General features: G+C 39.0%; 2 protein-coding genes across 4 annotated transcripts; one reads left to right on the forward strand and one right to left on the reverse strand.

Moving 5' to 3' along the window:
• The first annotated feature begins 992 nt into the window (after positions 1–992).
• Pvf1 (PDGF- and VEGF-related factor 1) lies at positions 993–13407 on the forward strand. 2 transcript variants are annotated; one of them, XR_001095619.2, is made up of 6 exons: positions 993–1413; positions 7155–7254; positions 11483–11694; positions 11788–11895; positions 12408–12675; positions 13006–13145. XR_001095619.2 is itself a non-coding variant. In XM_003702256.3 (6 exons), the coding sequence occupies exons 1-6, from the start codon at positions 1228–1230 to the stop codon at positions 13166–13168; spliced, it is 954 nt and encodes a 317-aa protein (XP_003702304.1). In that variant the 5' UTR covers positions 995–1227; the 3' UTR covers positions 13169–13407. The 2 variants fall into 2 exon arrangements, 1 of the variants encoding a protein (XP_003702304.1); XM_003702256.3 differs by having other exon boundaries at positions 995–1413; positions 12408–12592; positions 13006–13407.
• Positions 8312–14429, reverse strand: LOC100883134 (uncharacterized). Of its 2 annotated transcripts, XM_003702255.3 has the most exons (6): positions 14202–14429; positions 13814–14134; positions 13425–13593; positions 10853–11102; positions 10308–10738; positions 8312–9243 (listed from the first exon to the last, which is right to left on the reverse strand). In XM_003702255.3, the coding sequence occupies exons 4-6, from the start codon at positions 11092–11094 to the stop codon at positions 8750–8752; spliced, it is 1167 nt and encodes a 388-aa protein (XP_003702303.3). In that variant the 5' UTR covers positions 11095–11102; positions 13425–13593; positions 13814–14134; positions 14202–14429; the 3' UTR covers positions 8312–8749. The 2 variants fall into 2 exon arrangements, with proteins under 2 accessions (XP_003702303.3, XP_012138346.2); XM_012282956.2 differs by lacking the exons at positions 13425–13593; positions 13814–14134 and having other exon boundaries at positions 14202–14425.
• Between the last annotated feature and the right edge of the window lie 6104 nt (positions 14430–20533).

The raw sequence follows: 20533 nt of genomic DNA on the forward strand, positions 1-20533 counted from the left end.
TTAACTTTGCACGCAAATTCCAACACCTACGCTCTCGTTTAATTCTTCTGTCATGCAAGAAAATCTGTTCTCGAGACGTCAACGCAAGGGAATGAAGTCGGGTCAAATTGGGTATCAAAGATAACAATTAACCCTTAGTTTATAGTTTCTTTCATATTCATAGCATTTTATTAAATTTATAATTTCAAGATTAAAAGATATAATATTGAACAAGGTGATTAGCTCTTCGGTTTTACAAATTTAAGATAGGCATTGTACTCTGCATTCGTTATATAGTATTTCGGAATTTTTTCTGATTGAATATTTTTCCTGTTGGCACCCGCAAAGTATTCAATACCTTCTATTACCTATAGTGTTGTCTGCACTCGGCGCTAGGTGGCTCATTCTCGGTATTCGCGTCCGTTTTCTCGCTAGTGCTCATTCGATTATTCCGAACCTAAGGCATTCTGTAAATGGTAAAAGTGCATAGGAAGGTAATTAAATAGGAACGAGGAAGACTATCTTTTCCATATTAGCACCTTTCCGAGTCTATGAAATTTCTAACACAATATGAAAAAGAAATAAGTTATAAAATTTTGGATGAGGACGTAGAAAGCATCAAACCCAAATCCAGTTACAATAAACACAAAACTCTGTTATCTAAAAATCGTGAAGCAATCTCCAGAAATTACCTGACCTACCCACCTTATCAATAAACCTAAAAAACGAAGACGTATATTTCAAAGGTGGGATTTCCTACATGCGTCAGGACACATTTCGTTTCGCAACGACCACAAGAACTTCCGATACGAAAACCATTCCGATTTCGTACAACTCAAAAAAATAAGAAACGGAAGACAAATAATCTGAAGTCGCGATAACGTCGTTCTGATAAAGATCGAAGAATTTTCACGAAAAGAGCGAGCGTTGCCGCGTATCACGACTCGATCGTGTGCTGTATCGCGATTCGTATGCGTGGTGTTCTCGCGTGTGTGTGAGCAGAAATACGCTTCGGGCCGCGTTCGCTCGAGCAGTCGATCGCGACGCGAGCAGAGGAACCTGCTCAGGTGTGACTCGCGGTTTTCCCGTGCGAGTGCAATGCGAGCTGCTGTACCGTGTGCTTCGTAAACACGTGTTAAGTTCCTACCAAATTACTAGAGCGGATACCCTTTACTTTTGCACGCTGGTGAATCGCCTCGATACTTCGAGACTTTCCCTCTCGATACTTCGAGTACAAAGAAGGCAGTGATGTATCGCTTCAGGTACAAAACGTTCGTGTTCGCTGTTATCTGCGGACTGGTCGTCGCGAAGAACGACGACCCGAAGTTCCATGGTGACCCTGACAGCTTGGTGTTCCCTGGTCCCATCGCTAGAAGCAATGGAAAGTCGAGACCTGGCGTGCCACCAGAACTCCCCAGCGACAACCAACTGACGGTAAATTGAATACAACTTTCCGCCTTTCGTACGTGTACCTTGCACCAACGAGGCTTCGCCATCCATCTTTCATTCTTGGTGACGCACATTGCGGTAGGATTAATTCGACTGATATTTTTGGAACGAAGTTAAAGCAAATAAACATCGATACTTGACGTTATCATATTGTATCAATCATATGAAGATATGTGAAGACATCTAGTTTATGAAGATATGTCTCGATTTTTAAATCACTGTTGCAATGTGTTGCTAACATGTCAACAAATTGTTTCTGGTATACTTTCAGTTTTACTGTAAAGTCAGTTTCATACTTTGTCAACTGTTATTGGAATGGACTGTGCTTTTTAGTCTTACAACCACATGGTTTAAACTTGTTTTACAATTAATCTTTAATTTATCCTAATTTTTACCTTCTCTCCACAAGACCTTTGTCTTGTAGAAATATGTGTCAATTTTTAAACATCTGTTCTGATTGTAACCTGTCACTAATATTTGCTGTTAGCTTTTAATTCTGCAGAATGTACAGGGTTAATTTTGGCAGAGAACATCGATTCTAAGACTTGTGCAGTCTTATGTCAAAAATTGTGCAGTAAGAACCTTGATTGAATAGTAACGAATCAGTAGTCGAATCTCGACGTGTATATACGTCTGAGGAGGTTGACCAGGGTGAAGAGAAAATTGGTTGCTACGATGGAACGATTTTGCTCTCAAGTCTCGCGTCGTAACACTCCCACGTTCTCGCTTGGACAAATAGCGCAATTATGTTGTCCCGAGAGCATTGTGAAGACCGTACACGATAAACGTAATACGCTGCGGTATAGTTTAAAAACCAATTTGTCGTACGTGCAAGGTACTGCCATGTGTCGCATTTGCGATGTGCTGGCAAAGGAAACACTGACAATTTCTAAAGAAAATTTAGGAAATTTGAGAATTTCAAGGTTTAGAGATTTAATGAGAGTTTGAAACTATGGGAATTTTAGAAATTTTTGAGTTTCTCTCAGATCGAGTGTAATAAAAGGTTCCCCATCTCTCAGCGAAGGAAGTCTACGTTGAACTCGAGCGCACTTATAGCCGATAATTAGCTCGATTAGCAGTCGATTGGAATGTTGTTTGGAATTAGAAACTTTATGATAACGTCCAGTTCCGTTATGGCATACTTAATGCACTCGTAAAACCGATTCTCTTCGTTCGAAAGTTGACTAAGAACTCTCTTTTCATAAATTCTTGACTTAAAGTACGAACTTTTTAAACAAAAATTGAACAAAATTTTAAGGTTCTCAACCTTCATCAAACTTAAAGAAACCTTACTCAGCTCAGTAATTATTTAAACACGTTAAAAAGTATGAGAAAGTTTGAACCACAGAAATATTAAAAAATAACACAGTGCATTTGGCACAAAGTCAGAATCCATTAAAAAAAATTAAGTTACAGTTAAACAAATCTTCAGGTCAATATCCCATATTATCAATCTGAAGATCTGAAGATTCAAATTTCCATACCTAAGGATCGAACTTCAAAATAAACTAACTTGGAACCAAAGCGACTCAGAACCCTACACTTGTCCCAAAATTAATCCTCATAAATGTTTGCCTCCAAAAGAATGCTACAGTTGCAGTCAATTTCCGTGTAGCAGCGTGTTCCAAACTTGATTTCTAAAAAGGTAGCACCGTGATGTCATCCCGAATGCGTGACGAAAGGAAGGCGCCAACAAATAATCCGGAGCTCCATCCGTTTCACGAATCACGTTTTTTCCATTATTCAGCGAGCGCTTGTTAGCATGAATTAGGATCGGAAGGAGCTACTTCCTATTCGACCGCGATAGACCGATTGTTACGACATTCTAGGCGAACGGGAGCGTTTTTCCCGCAAAGACCTCCTGATGACGTCGAAGGACGAGTAACGCTAATGGTCAAGGATATCACGGAACATTTCGAATTCTCTTCACGGATACCGTGGTTCGATATAGATATAGGTAATTGATCGGACGGCGTCATTCGTTCCTGCGAATACTTAGCCGATTACCTGGCAAGTCTTCTAATTTTATCGATTAGCGGGACAGGGATCGTTGATTGCGGCCAGGAACGTAATTAATATTATAATGTGGAGAGATTTTAGGAAGGATTTCGGTGTTTCGTAATTTTTGGTAGGTGAGATCGAATGATGACGATCGAATGATCTATAAAATCTGAACACGTTACGTCAATACATTCCTAGATTTCTATCTCTTTCGAATCGCCATATGTTAACATAATTATACACAAACGTAACAAGATCCAATTAGCACAATTCACTGTAAAATTCACTATAAAAAAAGACTTAATCCTAGTCTAGTCTAAGTCCATCAAGTGAAGAATTCAGAAGTTAGTATTCTGTTTTGAATAACCCTACTTGCTGACTAATCCTCGAAAGAGAAATTTAGGTTACGATTAACAAAACTCTCGCAAACGCTGCAAGGTGAGGAGCCTATTGGAGGTCGACTTCCAACCACAGTCGCGTCACAAACGATTATAATGTATCAATAAAAAATTCTGCAAATCGTTGTCGGATTATGAAGCTAGAAACGGTTCCTGGAGAATTCGTACAATGTCTCGAGACGGCATTTCTCGATTATGTAAATCGCTGCGTGCGTAATCTTGATTTGCATACCGTTACCACACTTTGCATATAATATTTATTATTTTTATGTATTTTTGGTGTGGACCGCTTTTATGTTGCATAGCATCCTTGTGAATTATTTTTATATACTTGTGGATATTATTTGCAGTGCAAATATTATTTTTATGTTGTGCACCACCCATGAGTATTTAAGGTAACATATCAGTCTTGCATGTTACTCTTGTGATGTATGCTATTATTTTTGTTTTATGTACCACCCTTGAGTATTAAACTTGAAGACTACTTTTACAGTGTATACTATTCTTATGTGTTATACTACCCTTACGTTATATATCATCCTTAAGTATTAGTCTTGAAGACTGCTCTTACAGTGTATATTACTCTTATGTTGTATACAACCCTTACGTATTATATCATTCTTGAGTATTAATCTTGAAGACTTCTCTTACAGTGTATACTACCCTTATGATGTATACTCTTACCCTTGTGCTAATATACAAGTACTTATATACCACCCTTGCACATATTATAATTATAATTGTAGACCACCCTTGTACTAATACACAAGTACTTATATACCTCCCTTGCACATATTATAATTATAATTATATACCACCCTTGTACTAATACACAAGTACTTATATACCTCCCTTGCACATATTATAATTATAATTATATACCACCCTTGTACTAATACACAAGTACTTATATACCACTCTTGCACATACTACTCCCTCCTCCTGGAGGGAGGATTGTACTCCTTGTACACCTTGTACTATCTTTACAAACCACTACCCTGTACTACTCATACACAGTACACTAAAAATAATCCTCAGCAATCAAAGTGTAAAAACCCGAAAGATCAAACCTATCAAAGGTACATTAACCGAAGGCTTCTAAGAACCGAATTTTTATTCCTTTTCGCCGTCCAGGTGGTTTGTCAAAAACCTGTTCCAAGCAAGAAGGCAAACGTTTAGGACCCAGACTCTCGATTTGGACGCCTCTCGCAAAAAACTACAGGGAAATGCTTTTTAACCATGCCTTTGGTGATTCACTCTTAACACCTCTACCGATCGCAAACCTATTAACATTTTAACGATCACGCGTTGCATAGAAATCCACAGCTCTCGCAATTTGTGTTACATTTCAAAGCTTCCGTATAACAGTTTGAATAATCCTGGTCACGAAACTGTGAATTCTTAAAGAATTTCTTGGATACTTGACCAGTAAGCGTTTCGCAATTGTGTAACCAGTCGGATCCGCTATCGAAATGACTCACGAGTCAATTATTGGCGGGGGAATACCTGTGATAATTATTGACACACCGGTCTTACTTTTATCAGATTTTTTATGATTGAATGTTCAGGATGATGATGTTTGTATGATGTGTTTAGTTAAGGAAATTGATTTATGAGAGGTGGGATTTGAATTTGGAGGTTGGGGAACTTAGGAATTACAAAATGGCGGCGGTGGAGTTTGAGTTTGAAGTTAGGTGCAAGTGGAATTTGGCCAATTAGTATTTGGGGCGATTACTATTTGGGGAAATTAGTATTCGGTGCAATTACTATTCGGGGCTATTGCAATTCGGGGCGATGGAAATTCCACGCGTTACAATTCGGGGCGTTCGAAATTTGACGCGTTGCAATTCGGGACGATGGAAATTCGACGCGTTACAATTCGGGGCAATTGCAATTCGGGGCGATTGAAATTCCACGCGTTGCAATTCGGGGCGATGGAAATTCCACGCGTTACAATTCGGAGCGTTCGAAATTTGACGCGTTGCAATTCGGGACGATGGAAATTCGACGCGTTACAATTCGGGGCAATTGCAACTCGGGGCGATTGAAATTCGGCGCGTTGCAATTCGGGGCGATGGAAATTCCACGCGTTACAATTCGGGGCGATGGAAATTCCACGCGTTATAATTCGGGGCTTTCGAAATTTGACGCGTTGCAATTCGGGACGATTGAAATTCGACGCGTTACAATTCGGGACAATTGCAACTCGGAGCGATTGAAATTCGGCGCGTTGCAATTCGGGGCGATCGAAATTCCACGCGTTGCAATTCGGGGTGATAGAAATTTGACGTGTTGCAATTCGGGGCGATTAGAATTCGGTGTGATTAGAACTCGGTGTGATTGGTATTCGGTGTGATTGGAACTCGATGTGATTGGAATTCAGTGTGATTGGAATTCAGTGTGATTGGAACTCGGTGTGATTGGAAATCGGTGTGATTGAAACTCGATGTGATTGGAACTCGGTGTGATTGATATTCGGTGTAATTGGAACTCGGTGTGATTGGAACTCGGTATGATTGGTACTCGATGCGATTGGTATTCAGGGCGATTAGAATTCGGTGTGATTGGTATTCTGTGTGTTTGGAATTCGGTGTGATTGGAACTCGGTGTGATTAGAACTCGGTGTGATTGGTATTCGGTGTGATTGGAACTCGATGTGATTGGAATTCAGTGTGATTGGAACTCGGTGTGATTGGAAATCGGTGTAATTGGAACTCGGTTTGATTGGAACTCGGTGTGATTGGAAATCGGTGTAATTGGAAATCGGTGTAATTGGAACTCGGTGTGATTGGAACTCGGTGTGATTGGAACTCGATGCGATTGGTATTCGGAGTGATTGGATTCGGAGTGATTGCAATTCAACGCATTTGCAATTAGAAACAACTGCAATTCGACGCAATTCAGCACAGCCATACTAACACATGTCCCAACAATCGCAAAGCTGTTAAATACATACCTTTTTCCAGCAAAATGCCAGTATCTCTAAAACAACCCATAATTCATCCGAACATTTGTTCACACGATCTTCACTTCCCAAACACGCGATATGCATAACAAAAGATCAGCATTCTTATGCAAAGCAGAACTTAAAAAACAGCTGATTAACACGTTTGTTTCAAGAAAAGAAAAACTTGTTCATCGATAAACGGAAATTATTTTCATACCAAGGTGATGACATCTACTGAAATCGAATTATCAAACTCGGACCTTATCAATCGATCATTCTCGATCGTATTATCTGGTGCGAGGATGATGTTGTAATACTCTGTGAGAAAGTGTAATAGTTCTTTAACAATTACGTTAGACTAGTAATGTTATTTTTTTCAGAAATCGCTGGAGTTGGCGTCGAGACTCAATTCTATTACGTCAGTTGATGAATTTCTTAAACTTGTCCATGGTGTTCCAGAGACAGAGTTCTCTATTACTGGTAAGTACTTTCATGGGTAATTATTTACGAGTTAGATGTAGTGGTGTGAGTGGAATTTTTATTTAGGGTGGGCTAGGTTCCATAACTTTTGTAATAATGTTGATACTCTGTGTGAGAAGATTTGGACACTTGAAAATTTATTCATTAAAAAGTTTAGGGGTTCTAAAATTGGGGATTTGAAAATTTAGAAGGTCGGAAATTTAAAAGTTTGAAAATTTGATAGATTGGAAATTTGGAGGGTTGAAAATTTGAAGAGTGGAAAATTTAGGGAGTTGAGAATTTGGTGGATTAGAAATTTTGAGGGTTGGAAATTTGAAGGGTGGAAAATTTAGAGAGTTGAGAATTTGGTGGATTGGAAATTTGGAGGGTTGAAAATTTAAAGGGTGGAAAATTTAGAGAGTTGAGAATTTGGTGGATTGGAAATTGGGGGGGTTGAAAATTTGAGGAGTGGAAAATTTAGAGAGTTGAGAATTTGGTGGATTGGAAATTTGGAGATTTAAAAATTTGGAGAATTGGAAATTTAGAAGTTTAAAATTTTGATAGATTGAAAATTTAGAAGGTTGAAAATTTGAAGGGTTGGAAACTCAAAGGGTTGGGAATTTGGGAGCTTGGAAATTTGGAGAGTTGGAAATTTAGAAGGTTGAAAATTTGATAGATTGAAAATTTAGAAGGTTGAAAATTTGAAGGGTTGAAAACTCAAAGGGTGGGAATTTTGGAGCTTGGAAATGTAGAAGTTTAAAATTTGGATAGATTGAAAATTTAGAAGGTTGAAAATTTAAAGGGTTGAAAACTCAAAGGGTTGGGAGTTTGGGAGCTTGGAAATTTAGATATCTGAAAATTTGAAGGGTTAAAAATTTGCAGATTCAAAAGTTTGTAAAATACCCTTTCAGTATCCCACCCTTAACCTCAAATAAAACGACTAAGTCCACAATTTGAGAACCAAGCCTACCCTATACTTACGTCACTCACAAGAGTTATTACGATACTCATTATGAGTCTACAAAAATACTTATTAGTAAGAAAAACCGGTTAAGATACTCTGCAAGAAACAAGCATGATCTGTTAGTCGCACTTTATTCGAGCTACAAGATAACTGTGATCATTCTCTCACGATAACATAACAATTCAGTGTACAATAACGTAATAATAAACAAAATACTGCGTCACAGAGCAAGTATTTTACGATAGCGCAAGTACCAGCTGCACTTAACTCCTTCTATGTTTAACGAACAAATTATTGCTAGTAAACAAGACTGAGACTAATGATAAGATTATCTCATAACTACGGTACGAGAGTACCACACGGTATCAAAATCAAAATTAAAAAAAATACTTAACTGGCTTGTACTTCATCACTGTACCTTACGAAACTTTGAAACGATAGTTCGACAAAATAATTTTGACGAACCTCAAAAAAAAATATTCTAACAATAATTTGTTCCCAAAAAAATTTATTTCGAAAACAATGCAAAAAAATGAAATTTAGGAACTGATCCTAAATTCTTGTTTTCTCAAATTCGTGCAAAAGATTCATCTTGCATTTATTAGTACCTTCGTAAATGATCAGATGAATCTGATAATTGAAGATAAATCTTTTCTTAGCATCCTTGCTTTCATCCCTTTGACTACACGGTTTATTGAAAACCAATTTGTTTCTCTGATACTGAGGAGCGAACAATGGCGTGTCAGGATCTTTGAACATCATCTCTGCTCCCAGACTCTTCAGAAACCGTTTTCGATCTTCGAAAAAATCGATCTCCTTCAAGAAACCTCCGAAATGGTTTTCATTAGGCACCAACTTGTTGCTCATCTCATTGATTTCCTCCAAAGTAGGTAGTCTAGCTTTTGGCTGTCCAAAGCGACTGTTTCTGCTGCTTCGAGATTCCAAGGCTGGCTGTTCACATGAAACTGTGTACGCGATTTGCAATTTACATGGCCGTCTCCAAGTGTGAATGTTGGTCGCCGCTGTGATATACGCGTTCCATGTATCTGTGATCGAATCAAACCAGATATCTATTACGCTTTTTATGCTAATTCGTTCCGCTTGGGTGAAGTATTCTTGGATTTATTATTTATGAAGGATTCGAGATACGGAAAGGATTGTGTGATGCAAGATTTAGAATTTATTCAAGTTCCTAGATATGTAAATTCTGAACTTCTCGAATTCACTTCTCAAATTCCTAACTCCTCAAATTCCCATCTCTCCAAATTCCCATCTCTTCAAATTCCCATCTCTCCAAATTCCCATCTCTCCACATTCCCATCTCTCTAAATTCCCATCTCTCCAAATTCCCATCTCTCCAAATTCCCATCTCTCCAAATTCCCATCTCTCCAAATTCCCATCTCTCCAAATTTCCCACCCCCCAAATTCCCATCTCTCTAAATTCCCATCTCTCCAAATTCCCATCTCTCCAAATTCCCCACCCCCCAAATTCCCATCTCTCTAAATTCCCATCTCTCCAAATTCCCACCCCCCAAATTCCCATCTCTCTAAATTCCCATCTCTCCAAATTCCCATCTCTCCAAATTTCCATTTCTCCAAATTCCCATCTCTCCAAATTCCCATCTCTCCAAATTCCCATCTCTCCACATTCCCATCTCTCTAAATTCCCATCTCTCCAAATTCCCATCTCTCCAAATTTCCATTTCTCCAAATTCCCATCTCTCCAAATTCCCATCTCTCTAAATTTCCATTTCTCCAAATTCCCATCTCTCCAAATTCCCATCTCTCCAAATTCCCATCTCCCAAAATTCCCATCTCTCCAAATTCCCCACCCTCCAAATTCCCATCTCTCCAAATTCCCATCTCCCCAAATTCCCATCTCTCCAAATTCCCACCTCCCCAAATTCCCATCTCTCCAAATTCCCACCTCCCCAAATTCCCATCTCTCCAAATTCCCTACCCCTCAAATTCCCATTTCTCCAAATTCCCCACCCCCCAAATTCCCATTTGCCTAAATTCACATCTCCCCAAATCCCCTACCCCTCAAATTCCCATCTCCCAAAATTTCCACCTCCCCAAAATACCCAACTCGAAAAAATAATTTCTCACCACGCTTCCAAAATTTCTTGGAGAACTCGATCTCCCCACTAGCCTCCACATATTTCACCGCGCTGGTTTCGACAATATCGGGACCATCTCCTTGGCCGCACTCTCTCTTGATGGCTTTGATAGTTGGTGCCATTTCCTCTTCCAATTTTATCCTATTAATGCTTTGCTCGATCTCTTCTATGTTGGTTGACGCGATCTCGAGCTTGAAAAGATTACTGAGATCACCCTCGCACAGATCGTACGTCATGTCGTCCATTTCGTTGTCCACCTTCACGTCGATCTCGTTCTGATTAATATCTTTGGTGATGTTGCGTTTTGGAGGTACTTCCGGTTCCTCCACAAACCTTTCTTCGTTTAATTCGTTATCTTTATCGCAGGGATTGTTGGATGACTCTTGAGTGCTCTTGTTTCGATACGAGTGATGCTTCCTCCTAGGAAAAAGAATGAAGAAAATTCAATTGCTATCGTTTATTGCTCTTGTTTCAAGTGGTAGCTTGCTGCTAAGTAATGATTGTTGATTTAACTTGATTTCATAGTTATCTCACCGGTTTGATTGCTTCTTCTTGTAACCGATACCGGCAACCGGTACTATTTGCGAAAATATGTGTCTGGAGTTCACTTTGTGGGCTTCTATGAACGTGGTCACGTTTCTTCTGCCCTTAACCGTTCTACCGAACCAGTCGAGCACCACGTCCTCGGACAGGTGGTTCTCCAAACCGGAAGCTAGGCCGTCGACCAAGGCGAAGTAACTGTTCGCGAATGATATCGCTTGCATGCGTTCGTCCATTCTTCTACCTAGAAGTGCAACCATTACAGTGAAATAGGAGAACTCTACAACCCCAAATGTAATCATAAAACTTTGCATAATTAAATTACCTGCGCGTGAATGCATCGATTCGAATGCACCCTCCATGAGAGGGTGCAGAAATTCAACTAACCTTATGAGAAAGTGTTACAATACCATTGAGTTTCACATATGAATTATCATCGCTAATCAACGCATCGCTCCAAGTAAAATATTCAAACTTTCGTAACAGCGCCACTATCGAAACCGGTAATCCGAATACTTAGTAACGAGAAACTGCAGAAACCACGGTGAAATTATAGGAGGAGGAAAATTCTCTGACTAACTCTAACAGGTATCGAAGATTTCTCATAATGACCTTGCTTCACAGGTAGGATGGGAGAGGCCGGTGAACGCTCGAACGCTGAAAAACCGACTGCAGCCACATGTATGCCAGAATTACAGACAGTTCCTCTGAAACAAGACGACGATCCTTCCACGTTTTATTTCCCTTCCTGCACCAGGGTCAAGAGATGCGGTGGTTGTTGCAACCACTCGTTGTTCTCCTGCCAACCAACCGCGGTGGATACCAGAAATTTCGAGGTTCGTCATTCTGATAAGTCAGACGACTTGACAGTCACGTCAACGATTACCCAACTTGATCACGGATGATTCTAAATATTAATTAATTTAAAGGTGGTCGTGACGGCGATCGAACCTATCGGACTGGCTTACAAAGGCAAACGAATCGTGCCGCTGGAGGAACACACGAAATGCGAGTGCGGCTGCAAAATTAAGGAGGAGGTAATTTGAGGACAGCCGATAATTGGGAGCTTCCTTCTTTAAACCGGTACAGCTCGGTATAAGTCGGTCTACAAACTTACGTAGTAAAATGCTGTTACGGTGCAATTTTCTTGCATGAATGCATAAGTTTAGTTCTTCGAAACATCGGGATGACCCGTTTATGCAATATGGAGTTCGTTTAAATAGAAATGATGATTTTGTACTTTGATTCTCTTTCTTATGAAGTGTGACAATTCGCTGTGGCTTTAGAATATAGAATTTTTTAAAATCTAGGTGAATGAGTCTATCGGACCTTGACCGGATAAGAGTTAGAACTAGGGCACAGATAACTGTTTTCGTAATCTCAGGGTTGAATTGACCATTAAAAATAAACAGGTGCTTGGGGCGTCAAGGAAATATAACTATACAGAAATTTTCCACTCTCAGATACATTCCCAGAATATGTCCTCTAACTTAATTTAGTCTTGAACACCTTGCAAAAAATATTAAAGATTCAAAATTATTTTTCTTAGCACTGCAACGAAAAGCAACTGTACATCCCAGAGGAATGCAGATGCATGTGCAACAACGTCGACGAAGAGGAGAAATGTTACAAGAACAGCGAGACGAAGATTTGGAATCCAGAACATTGTGCCTGTTTCTGCAGGGAAGCGCAAGAATGTTCCACTGGCTTTTACTTCGACCAGAACACGTGCAGGTGTGAGCGGAATCAATAGGAGCACTACTAGAGGAATAACACAACTCTATTCTCTCACTGCACCCCACTTTCTTAAATATCTTGTAAGCCATACGCTTCCTATCATGTCTTTAATCGTTTTCTTGTTTTATAAATTTTATGCACGAATATTAACAGAATGGAATACTAACTTTTTACAATCTGTTCCTTAATTGTATAAGATTATCTCTTGGTGGAATCTTCTACATGTCTTTATACCATTATCTCTGTTTCTGCGAAAACATCACAAACAAACAGCTGAAGCAATATGTAGCCTTCTTCAAACATATTGCTTCATTTATATATACCATGTGTCTATTAAAAGCATGCAAGATTTTGTGTTTTACAAGCTTTAACTGTTTTAATAGTCGGTAATGATTAAAAATGGGATTTAGGTGCCGACAAGTACCACTCTCCATGAATTGGTTCCCAGCCACGAAGGGTGCTGATTATGGTTTTGGTCAAACACAAAGGACAGACAATGTACCACCGGTAATAATAGCATTAGACGCAACAGATCCTAGAAGAAAGCCTAAGAAAGACCCAGAATACAAATAAGGAATATTTGTACGATAAAACACAAGACTCTAAAGACAGCTATTTAAAGGAACATGCTTGCGATTCAACCCTCTACCTGTGTGCCATTTAATTACAATATAAAATATGTAATTATAGTATTTATATGATAGTATTAATTCAACATTGCAGGATATAAGTGAATGTATTTTTATATATCAAAAGACTTTGTGATATGAGGAAATACAATTATTTAAGATATACAGTATGACTACAAAATATTACACGCAATATATACATTTATTACTCCTTTCCAATGGTTGTCTCTTTCAAACTATTTTCTATTTCATCGACAGGGGATGCCTGGTCCATCTTGGCATTTTGCATGTATAACACCACTGCCTTATTAACCTTTAATAAACCGCTGTAACGTTGACTTATGGATGTAATAGATGTAGAGAGCTCTCCTAAAAAATTATTTGATATTAAAAAATAAATATAAATATTAGCTTGACATTCAACAGATGTTTGTATAGATGGAGGTGCCACATAACCTCACTTTTAAGTAGAAAGTAACAATAAAAAATATGTATGTAATATTACTTATATTCGTGTAAATTTGACAAGAATGCTTACGTACAGAAATAATTAGAAAACAAATAATTATGTTCATATAAAGAAACTTACTAAGAGACGATGCGATATCATTAACGATCGAGTCTCCATCAATCCTCTGACGTTTTGTTGTCCGATCCATTATAATAAAATAACTATTTGCTTTTATATATACATCTTTTTAAATTATGCAGTGTATTTTTATAATATATTTTTTATCATATAAACAATATTCAGTAAATTAACAATAAAATTATCTATTGAACACACTTGCAGCGCCAAATGGCGCGAAAAATATGTAAGCCGATGGACCGTGCATACGACAGATATAAAATACGCAAGGGAATCAAAAATTACTTGATACACACGTACAAAAGTAATTCAAAAACATAACTAAAAAGTACAAAGTACAATTAGTCCTTTTTTTACGACAACATAAAATCATTTATGTGAGATTTACCTGTTCGATTATCTTCGTACGTTAACTTACAGGTATGGTACACTTTCTCTCCAGTATTTTAACCTTCAGAAGTCGGACTATAAAGTAAAATTAAATTCAACGTGTAACCTTGTCCCTTAGTTTCAAAATGTTTTGTGCACAAAAAATTTGCCTTCGGAGCGTTTGGTGGCAAAAAACGTTATCAACAATCGAACTCTGTAAGTCAATTTTTGGCGGTTTTGACGCATCTCGCTGCTAGATGACGTCACTTGTTCCATTTAATATTAATTTTATTGGCTTAATTTACTGTAATGTGTATTAAATAGCATTGGAGTGCAAGCTCAATTAAGTTTGAACTGTTTTATTTTGCTAAACTATTATTATTTTTAATCATTCCTTGGCTAATCCTAATTATTTTTTTTCTATTTTAGTTTTCTATTTTATATTTCGCCATCTAGCGGTAGGGGATGAGAACTAATTAAACCAGTGTCTCAAAAGTGTGTAGTTCACCCTGTTCGCCGGAGAGATGGCGCCACTTGTTCCATTTCAAAAATCCAATTAATATTGACTCTATTGATTAATATATAGCACTTCCGTTTCCGTGTGAAGAATTTTCTTTAATTTTCAATTTTAAGTATTCGATGTCACCGTGATGCAATTAATTAAATTGTATTCCGATCGTAGAACATTCTATTCGTAGTAACGACATATAATAATCGCTCTCTTTACAAAAAAGAAGAATTTTCTATTTTGTCAATTTAAACTCTCACCGCGAGATGTCTCTACCAGTATCGTTTCAGAAGTGCGCAGACATGTTTTCATAAAACATTCTTATCAATTATTGCACCGATATACCAGCGTAAAATTAGCAGTAAAGTTAACAGCAAATTATCGACCTTTCAAAACACAAACATTTCTCAAGGTACGACAAAAAAATGTATCAAGGCCGGTTCGAACATTATTGATTTATTGAAGTCACGTACAAAGACAAAATCGATCCGTAATCGTATGCATGATCATAGGTTCAGAACCTGGCATTATCTTACTAGTTGCAATTATTAATTTAAACCCTCGATTTAACGCAACACTCAGATTTCAATAATACCTTCTTTATGCCGCCATATAGCAGTTTACGTCGTTCATTTGATGACAGAAACGGGTATAATAAACAGTTTATGGTTCGCGATAATGAGGAACGTAGTATCGACGAAATTGTCGAGATTTAATATTTTATGGAGATCATCAAGATCGTGGGGAACGTCCAAGATCTCCACGGAGAAAGGCTCCGCGGATAATGTTGCACGTCGAGAAGCTTGTCCGAACACGCAATGGACGAACGTGTGGGGAAGAAAGAGAAAGAAGCACATATATATACTCCAAGTGGACGAGGCGCCATTTTTTTTGTGCCACCCGTTATAATTGCCGAGGCCTTGTCACTTTTGCCGAGGCGCGGACCGCAGTGAAGTATCTCGTTCGTGCGTCGCCCCGTTGCTCTGTCGGCACAATGTGGCGGCTACCTCAAAGCGATAGTTTTTGCTTGCTTCTTCATGCACTGTCTTTAGCAACAATTTCCCCTTGCTGGCAACGAGGAATGTTCTACCACTTACTTTATTTCTCCACATTTATCTGCTATTTCTTGGGGTACTTAGTACTCTCGTACTTACGTTGTTGAAACGTTAGTTGTAAAGTTAAGTAACGTTAAGTTTTTAGGCGAAATCTGTAAGTTTCAAGAACTAACGATTATAACGAAGATTTCTCGATATTTATTGATCGTTGCGGACACAGAAATTAGTACAGGTTGTAACAAAACACGAAAGCGTGTAACGGGAGAGAACAGTAAAGAAAGTTAGAAACGAGGTTGCAATCGACATAAGTTGCACGTTCACGTGCAACCGATAGGTAAATAAACGCGTGAGCGTTGAAAGCGGCCAGGGAGTACCGGTCGCGGTTTAATGGGGCGAATTCGAATTTTTTTGGCCGTCAGTTGAATGCGGCTTAATTGCATTCGGTAGCAAGAAAGATTTAAAATTCAAAGAGGAACAGCAGTAGTGGGCCCAGGAAAAAACCGGTACCTCCTCGCCTACGTATTTTACGCGCCACTTTCTTGCGTGTACGCACGCGTGTGTATCGTTGTCCCGCTTCATCACGCCCCGATCTCGACTTCTCTCAAGGACTTCGACTGGAGGCACCGTGTATAAGACGGCCGCAACACAGCCTCACGATCGTAACACGGTAGCCAACACGGTGGTAGGTTTAAATCATATTAAAGCGCATCCAAGCACCGGGAACGGTAAGCCTGGATTACTGCTACAAATCGTCCCGTACGGGGAATTCCGCGCAACCGTGTAATTCGATCGTCTTTAAAGGGGTCCTCCTAATCACCGCCAGGGACTTTTTCGCTAATTCCAGACGAGACGGCTCCGACTTTTTTGCCACCGAAAGTCTGTCTGATCTTTAACGCTTAGATTTTAGGTGATGAGTTTGGGATGCTTAGTGAAATAATTCCTTCCTCTCGAATTTCTTCAAACCCTACTTCGAACACCAACTAACAACTAACTCAGTGTTCTACACTAGCATTCTTCTCTATAGAATTCAGCTATGGATTATGGTTAACACTGGAACTACCAACCAGTCAAAATGACCGGTTTCAGATTTCTCATTTTATGTTACAAAATTTTATTGTCGCGATTTTATGGAAATGTCTGTCATATTTTGTTGAGGTAAGAACTAGTTCTATATGTTACTTGATGCTTTAGTATTTATTTATTTTCCTTTTCATTTTATTTTTCATTCTTCGACAAAAGAGCATTCACTGTTGGTAGTTTTATTGTTAAAAAAATTCTTCAAACCCTACAAATTTCGAACACCAACTAACTATCGACTAACTCAGTGTTCTACACTAACATTCTTCTCTATAGAATTCAGCTATGGATTATGGTTAACACTAGAACTACCAACCAGTCAAAATGACCGGTTTCAGATTTCTCATTTTATGTTACAAAATTTTATTGTCGCGATTTTATGGAAATGTCTGTCATATTTTGTTGAGGTAAAAACTAGTTCTATATGTTACTTGATGCTTTAGTATTTATTTATTTTTCATTCTTCGACAAAAGAGCATTCAGTGTTGGTAGTTCTAGTGTTAAAAAAATTCTGATCCATAACCGTCGAACGTTATGTCCGTAATTTATGTCACCATTGGAACACCCAACGCTTTCTCTCCGTCACGATTCGATCCCCGAACGGAACTAATCACAATGGCGTGCTTACGATGTGGTCTGGCTCAATTTCGTCACCCATGCATAGAGTCTAGATCTTTCAATGGGTTCATGTAATGAAATCGTGACTCATGAATCGGACAGAGGCCTTAAACGCACGAGCTCTAGAGAAATTTAATCTTATGCTACTTATCTCCCAAATTTTTATACGACCCTTTTTCGATCGATTTTTGGACATTGGTCATTTAGTGTCTTCGGTGAGTATCTCCGTACAGAGAGCTTCGGTGATGTCTTATCTGGCCGTATCTTGTTTAAACACGTTCCACCTGGTCTCAACCCGTCACGACCCACGCCATTTTCTACTGTTGCTGCCCACGTTGTTTCGTAACTTCCCATAAGAACACTTTATCTTCGTCTCTTCGCATCGCGCTTTTCTATTGATCGGTTATAGGCGATTGTATGCGAGTCCTGCGGGTAGGGTCTCTAATGGCGTTAATGAATCATTGATCGATGCATCAACGTGTACGGAAAATAAACAATACAATCGTCAGGTTGTTGCACACGATAAGATTCTATTTGAAACCTCTTCATTGCTATGGACACTGGATTTTGCCAATATTTGAGGGTTTTAAATATTTGTAGAATGGTGGAACACTGGTCGCCATTTTGGGAATCTGTTATTTCAGACTTGGAAATTTGGGAAATTGAAAAATCTTGAATTGGGGAAGAATGTGGAAATTTGGAACTTGAGGAATTTTCTTAAATCTTGAATTTCTCAAACTCCAAAATCTCTTAATCCTTAAATCTCCAGTCTCTGAATTCCTAAATCTCCAAATTCTTAAATTCCCGAATCCCTAAATCTCCATAATCCTAAATTCCCAAACTCCGATCTCCATTTTACCCTGTGAACACAGCCCTCTTTCGAAAGCTCTGGCCATAATTTTAATCTTGAGTTAAAAAAATGAAAGTGGAGATTCGTCAGGGTAGGTTTTGCGATGGTAAGAGAGCAACAAGACCCATTCGCGATCGTGCCATCAATTTTCCTCTTACGCCGTAGAAATATTCCAGCCCACTTTGCCTTCGTCTCCTCTTCGTCGCTCCTTTCGTAGCTCGCACAGCACCACTTTGCTTCTTCTTTTCTCCCGTAGCTTTTTGTCTCTCCTTTGTGTTCCCGGTGCACATTCAGCTCCCGTTGTACACCGATTGAGTGTTGACCCCGCTGCGTCACGCTCGCATGCAGCAGTTTGTCTGAAATGATACGCAATCAACGGCGGTAACGAATGTGCCTAACTCGGGAATCATAATGATTCGTGAAGTATTTTTTCATGGACGAAAAACAGGGGACCCGGACGGGTATAAATATTACGTCGTTAAGCGTGAAGTTTGACAAATGTCGAGACTCAAACTTCGATATTTATTATCTCTCATTTGGCACCAAATTTTGGTGTTAGTTCGAAATATACCCTTTACTAGTTTTATCGATTGACCTATTTCTGTAGGATTGTAAAGTTCGAAATGTGATTTATGAATATTAATTCAAAACACAAGAAGAATATAGTTTTATATTTATTAACATTTTATTTGTATCATGCTTCAGATTTAACGATGTAAGAACAAAAAGAGTATCTGAAGGGAAAGAGGCATAAGTGCATAGCGGTTTCCACCATTTCGTTCCGAATGACATCACTGTAGGCACCCAGGGAACATTCATTGCCAATAGAGAAGATCGTAGCCACATTACACGGTTGGTATCGATGACATTAATGAGCCCGGCTGAATTACGAGTACTATCTCTTCACGGTGAATCTGCCTTCGCGTATGGAAAGAGAAGTACACGTTCAATAAGTGGCCCTTCGCTTACATTCCGATTCTTCTTGTTCCCTTTGGTCTGCTATCTACGAGAGTCTATCCGATGCTTACAACTTCATCGAACTCGAACCACTATCCGTATTAAGGGGGCGGCTTCGTGTTAAATAGCCGGCGACTACAACGATGCGCATAACGAGCTACCGATTAAGTCCTTCCACATACCGAGCTCGTTTACGCACCGTTTTAACGCTATAATCGTCGCTCGATGCCTCATGAATTAATGAGTTTATCGAACACTGGATAAGATCATATGACGAAATGGATTGCTAGATTTTATCTACGGTTTGTCGATGAAAATCACGTTGACTACGTTTTATTCATCGCACATTGTTAGCTGGTGTATTCACCACGCGTTATATGGCTACGTTGTATTTATCTCCAGTTATGTCACCACGCATAGTTGCCTATTGTATTCACCACGCGCTGTATCGTAAGTTGTATTCACCACGCGTTATATGGCTGAGGTGTATTTACCTTGCGTTATGTCACCATGTGAAGTACTTTCTACGAGTTGTGTTCATCATGCATTGTATTCTTCACGAATTTACCTTGGGTAGAATTCAGTGCAGGTCGAAATCTGTGTGTGTAGATTTCAGTGTAGGTCGAATTCATTATGTTGTATTCACGCATGTAGAATTCACATGTAGAATTCGCTGTATGCAGAATTCAGCATGGGTTGATTTCACCACAGGTTGAATCAGCACGTGTAGTATTTGCAACATATAGAGTTCACCACGTATCGAACTCACGTGTTATAACACTCTGAACAGCTCACTCCATACATTGTATATTCCATGTATTATAATCATCTGTAGTCACATCAGCTCGCGTTATATAGCCTTCCGATCTATCTCCAGAACGACATAACGTCACTTTATCAAAGCGTCCAACAAACGATATGTGTAAGTAGGCTTGCTGCACGCAACAACGCTCTATTTATACGTGTTTGATACGCACTGAGACCGCTCCATTAAATATTTATATTGAAGCACGCACCGTGTGCAGGGGAGAGATGCGCAACATTGAAATAGCCTCTTCTCAGCACGATTCGCGTCCATTATTTACTCGAATTCGTTAAAGGTGTGAATTATTTCGATAAGCAGCAAAAAATATTCCAATCGAAACATTCAGGTGGCACGAATGGAATAAACCAATCGAAATGATCGGAAAAAGAAAAATCGGCGCTGGCAAATCGATAAAAAAAGAAAGGGGTAAGAAACGTCCGCATCGAGAATGATCCAAGAGATCGGGACTTTGGTGGATCCG

This window comes from Megachile rotundata, chromosome 12 (genome assembly GCF_050947335.1).
Source record: "Megachile rotundata isolate GNS110a chromosome 12, iyMegRotu1, whole genome shotgun sequence".
Lineage (NCBI taxonomy): Eukaryota > Metazoa > Arthropoda > Insecta > Hymenoptera > Megachilidae > Megachile > Megachile rotundata.